The 5,191-nt window shown below is 36.5% G+C and overlaps 1 protein-coding gene across 1 annotated transcript; it reads left to right on the top strand.

The window, feature by feature from the left end:
• Positions 1 to 303: 303 nt before the first annotated feature.
• On the top strand, positions 304 to 2,196 carry LOC109241486 (protein FEZ-like). Its single transcript, XM_019408222.1, has 3 exons — positions 304 to 490; positions 698 to 999; positions 1,561 to 2,196. The coding sequence occupies exons 1-3, from the start codon at positions 304 to 306 to the stop codon at positions 2,194 to 2,196; spliced, it is 1,125 nt and encodes a 374-aa protein (XP_019263767.1).
• Positions 2,197 to 5,191: the final 2,995 nt, after the last annotated feature.

Genomic DNA, 5,191 nt, shown 5'->3' with positions numbered 1-5,191 from the left:
GGGGGGGGGGGGGGGGGGGCAGACCCCTCCTCGGGAAGCATATAATGCATTCCAATTTATAAGTGAACATCATATTATTCTAAACTTGGACTTCTCTCTTGAGCTTATCTGATCTTAATTGCATATGTAATATCCTCCCAAATAGTTTTCTTCTTCTAAATTTTAGTAGTATCATGTTTTCCACTGTAATATAAAGAAACAAAATTTATGAGTTAACTTAGTTACTACTTAGGGTTTTCACTATTCTTTAAGGGGAAGAGAAATTTTCCAGGGTTGTGGGTAGATTTTAGAGAAGGAAAAAGAATGATGGAAGAGAGAAATGAAACAGATGGGAAAATAGATGAAATGATGCTACCAGGGTTTCGTTTTCATCCAACTGATGAAGAGTTAGTAGGGTTTTATCTGAGGAGAAAGATACAGCACAAAGCTCTCTCCATTGAGCTTATTAAGCAACTTGACATCTATAAGTTTGATCCATGGGATCTTCCAAGTAAGAAAAACTTAATTTTATTCGTATGCTTTCATTTTATCTTTGTTTAATCATTCCGTGTCCAGAACTACTGGCCCGGCTAATCCAGATTCGCGTCGTAAAATACTATGGATTTCAGCTCACTTTCTAATCCAGATTCATATGCTTTGTAGTTTGTATATTTCTCTTTTTGTTCACTTTCTTTATCTTGTTACCTTTCTTAAACAGAGTTGGCAACTATTGGAGAGAGAGAATGGTATTTCTTCTGTCCAAGGGATAGAAAGTACAGAAATAGTACAAGGCCAAATAGAGTAATTGGGGCTGGTTTTTGGAAAGCCACAGGAACTGACAGGCCAATCTACTCTTCTGAAGGTTCAAAATGCATTGGCTTAAAGAAATCACTGGTTTTCTACAAAGGTAGAGCAGCTAAAGGAACTAAAACTGACTGGATGATGCATGAGTTTCGCTTGCCTTCCATCACTGACTCTACCACACCAAAGAGATTTTTGGACAAAAATATGCTTCCTAATGTAAGCTTCATTTTTAGTTTTTTCTTTTTTCTAATTTTTGTTATGCCAAATCATACAAAATTAGATAAGATTAGAAATGAGGGAGAAGTTACGTTTATTTGAAATACAATTTTGTCATATCCTAAGTCGATCTCAAGGCACACTAGTTTGTATGTGTCAGACCTACGGTAATTGAAGGTGTTAAAAAGACACGAGATAACCTTAAATCACATATAAAGACAGTTATCTTGAAAGACTTACAATCATATGAAATTAACTTAGCGAGAAAAGGTGATATCAATCAATTGATTAGTTCACTATGAGTCTTTTATTCGTGTTAACTAAAGGCATGTAGTCACCAGAAAATGTGAATAACTTCTAGTATAGAACCTAGATCTTTAGATATTGGATTTCTATAGGGTCTAAATGGAGAAACATGGTCAGTGAGAAATGAAGATTCATATAGTCTAACTCAAACTAACTTTGTATCGATCGAGGCCTAGTTATTGTTTGCATTTTTATCTTTTTGTGGGGGTTATTTTATTAATGTAATTGTGAATATTTTTCTTGGACTTTTTTCAGGACTCATGGGCAATTTGTAGGATTTTCAAGAAAGCTAACTCCAACGCACACAGAGCTCTTTCTTATTCTTGGGTGTCCCCTCAAATATCCTCAAATACCACACCACACTTTCAAACAAGTAACCACTTCACTCCAAATGAAATGTCATTCATAGCCAAAAGTGCAAGTTCAGCCATCCAATTTAGTAATGACTTACAAAACTCATCCATGGCTAGCTTCTCTCCAATAGATTTACCTCCTTATAGAACCATAAATCCAATGACTACTAGTCATAGCCATCCTCAACAAATTTCCATCTCAAACCATGACTCCACCACAAGTTATACACTCTCTAATTCATATACCAACCTAAATATTGATGCTTCTTCTTTGCTACTAAACATGTCATCCTCCATACTTGGAGATTATAACAACTTTTCAATCACATTACCAGAGAATCAAATTCAAGAAGCAGGAAATTTGGTGAAAGAATTACCAAATGTGAATGTGGATCATATGCAAGAACAGTGGGGAAATGTTAGATCTGTTATTGGATTTCCCGTTAATGCTGATATTGATGCATGGAATAAGTCAAAGTTGCTATGGGATTCTTCACCTTGTCCTAGTGAAATGTCCACTAGTTATTCTACTAATTAATTAACAAGTGTTACACTTGACCCCTTAATTAGCTACTAATCCCTAGTCATGTTTTGTTTCCAAGTTTTAAGCATTATGTTTAGCTTTTCTTTCTTATGTCTTTTCCTTTCCTTTTTAGGGGCTATTTGAATTCATTTTAGTTTTTAGCTTAACTATGTGAAAATTTTAATGTAGGCTTTAAAACCTGAGTCTGGACTAATCAAATCATTTCCTGTAAGGTTTTAGCTAAGAGTAAATATCTTTTTGCTTTTACGGCAGTTTCTTTTGTTTGTCTTATCCTTTCTAATTCTTCTCGTCCTTGCCTTCTTTTCTGAATTAAATAATGTTTTACATATAGCCATCGCACGTGGTAACCCTTAAACTTTTGCGAGTTTTACAAGCAAGTTAATAATCATGTATATATATTAAAATGTCCAATATTATTTCACAACCAAAATAGCCTGCCTATCTGAGATGTTGTTTTCTTAATGATCATTTAAATGCATAGTTACCATTTTGTCATGTAAATGAACACTCAAATTCAGTTCAATCATATACGTTGACAGTGTAACGACAATCATATCATCTTTACCTATTGTACTTATGACTCTATGAACCTATCTTATTTTCAGTATGACAAATTTCACCTTCATGGGGAGTTACATGAAGAAATCTTTTAGATGACCTAAAGTTAATCATTTGAACCTATCTATCAAGTTGATTATGAAACAAATCAAGAACTATGAAAAAAGCTCAGGTCAACTTGTTAACAAGAACAGAAGTCTTTTCTTGACAACTCCTTAGACAGCCGCCAACAGGATTAACAGAATTTGAGAGTGCTATGGTTTTATGGACAAGCAATTCCCTTTCAATTATCTTGGTTGTTCCCTTTATGTCGGCAGAAAGAAGATTGAATACTTTGATAATATGGTTAGTAAGGTGGTTAAAAGGCTTACTGGTTGGCAGGGTAAGCTACTATGCGGTGGCAAGATTGTGTTGATAAAAAGTGTCCTCCAAGCTTTGCTAATCTACACTCTTTCTGCTATGACCCCTCCCAAAAGTTCGCTTAAACTTATTGAAAAAAAACCTTGCTAGTTTTTTTTAGGGTACCAATAAGTTTGTATTAGAAGTACCACTGGAGCTATTGGGAAAATCTTTGTATTCCTAATGATGAAGGGGGCATTGGTATTAGAAAGATGGAGGACATCAGTGATACTTTGGCTACTAAAAGATGGTGGAGACTTAGGTCTATGTCATCTCTTTGGGCTACCTTTGTGAAACACAAATATCGCATTAGATCTACTAGAGTTTGGGCATAAGGTAACTCTCATGCTTGGAAAATATGCTAAAGGTGAGGCAAAATGCAGAAAAGCACATGAGTTGGCAAGTTAACTCTGGAACTAGTAGTTTTTGGTGGGATAATTGGTCGGGCAAAGGCCCTCTAGCGGATCTGGTTCCAAACCGTAACACGAACTCCATAATCCTTGTTCAAGATTTTACTATCAATGGCACATGGATTATGTACAAGCTGATGGAATTTTTACCTGGCCGTATACCCCAACATATTTCTACTGTAGACATTGGTAATCAGGATAGAGAGGATCAACTCTACTGGGATCTCACGGAAAGTGGCAAATACTCCAACAAAACTGCATGGCAAATGGTAAGATTGTGGGGCCAAATCAAAACAAAAAAAACAAAAAACAAAAAGCAATTAAAAAAGAGGAAGAAGATAACAACAAGTTGCAATGGCAACTTGTTGCAATAACGGCTGAAACAAGAACCAAGTTGCAACAAGTTGCCAAAACTTGTTTTGGCCGGTTACAAATTGCAATGCAAATTGCAAAGAAACCATTCTGATTGGTCCAATAGTTGGCAAGTTTTGCTATAAATAGCAGGCCTCGTTCCTCATTTCAGACACGCCAAATCGAGAGAAGCAGCAGAGAGTTAGAGAGAGTAATCCACAGATTGTAGTTTGTGAGATAAATAGTGAGTGGGAGTAATATTGTAGAGAGGTGTTTAAAATAAAGAGTGTTATTTCTTTCGAAGTTGTAGTAGTCTCTTGACACTACTAAGTTGTAACATTATAGTGGTAATATTGCTCCGCTGGGGTGTTGTATTTTATCCCATTAAAATATTTGGTGTCGTTGTTACTCTCTTCTGTTATTATTATTTGCGGTGGGTATTATTCCTGAGCGGGATATTATTTTTTTTATCCCAACAACGTGGTATCAGAGCCATGGCGAGTAATGGTCCGCTGTCTTTTCAGTATCCCCGTCTCACAAAAGATCATTATGAGAAATGGTGTCTACGTATGAAAGCCATTCTTGGCTCCCAGGATGTGTGAGAAATCGTAGATAGAGGGTATGCAAAAACCGATAATGAGGAAGCTCTGCCTCAAAATGAAAAAGATATCTTGGCAAAGACAAGGAAGAAGGATCAACAAGCCCTCACGCTCATCCACCAATGTTTGGATGATGCCATGTTTGAGAAGGTGGCAGATGCTACCGCCTCAAAGGAAGCTTGGGAGATTTTACAAAATTCTCTTCAAGGAGTTGACAAGATGAGGAAGGTAAAACTTCAAACTCTAAGGGCTGATTTTGAAGTTTTAAAAATGAAAGAATCCGAATGCATTTCGGATTATTATTCAAAAGTGAAGGCTGTTGTGAATCAATTAAGAAGATACGGGGAGGACATAAAAGATGTCCGTGTGGTAGAAAAGATCCTTCGCACTTTAACACCTAAATTCTATTTTGTGGTGTGTGCTATTGAAGAGTCTAAAGATTTAGACTCAATGATGGTGGAGCAATTGGAGGGTTCTTTACAGGCCCATGAAGAAAAGATCAAGAGGAGACAAGAAGTGCCATTGGAGCAACTTCTTAAAACTCAGGCATCCTTCAAGGATTATGGAGGTGAAAAAAGCTATCAAGGGAATGGACGAGGACGAGGCCGTGGCGGTCATGGACGAGGAAGAAGTAATGGTAACAACTTCAACAATGAAATTAAAATCCACCAA

This window comes from Nicotiana attenuata, unplaced genomic scaffold, assembly GCF_001879085.1.
Source record: "Nicotiana attenuata strain UT unplaced genomic scaffold, NIATTr2, whole genome shotgun sequence".
Classification (NCBI taxonomy): Eukaryota; Viridiplantae; Streptophyta; class Magnoliopsida; order Solanales; family Solanaceae; genus Nicotiana; species Nicotiana attenuata.
Note: the sequence above shows the minus strand (reverse complement) of the source record. Positions and strands in the feature narration are given on the sequence as shown.

Coding starts and splice junctions, on each gene's coding strand:
- LOC109241486 (XM_019408222.1), top strand. CDS start 304: ATGATGGAAGAGAGAAATGAAACAGATGGGAAAATAGATGAAATGATG. Junction 491..697: donor TGATCCATGGGATCTTCCAA/GTAAGAAAAACT, acceptor TTTCTTAAACAG/AGTTGGCAACTATTGGAGAG. Junction 1,000..1,560: donor ACAAAAATATGCTTCCTAAT/GTAAGCTTCATT, acceptor GACTTTTTTCAG/GACTCATGGGCAATTTGTAG.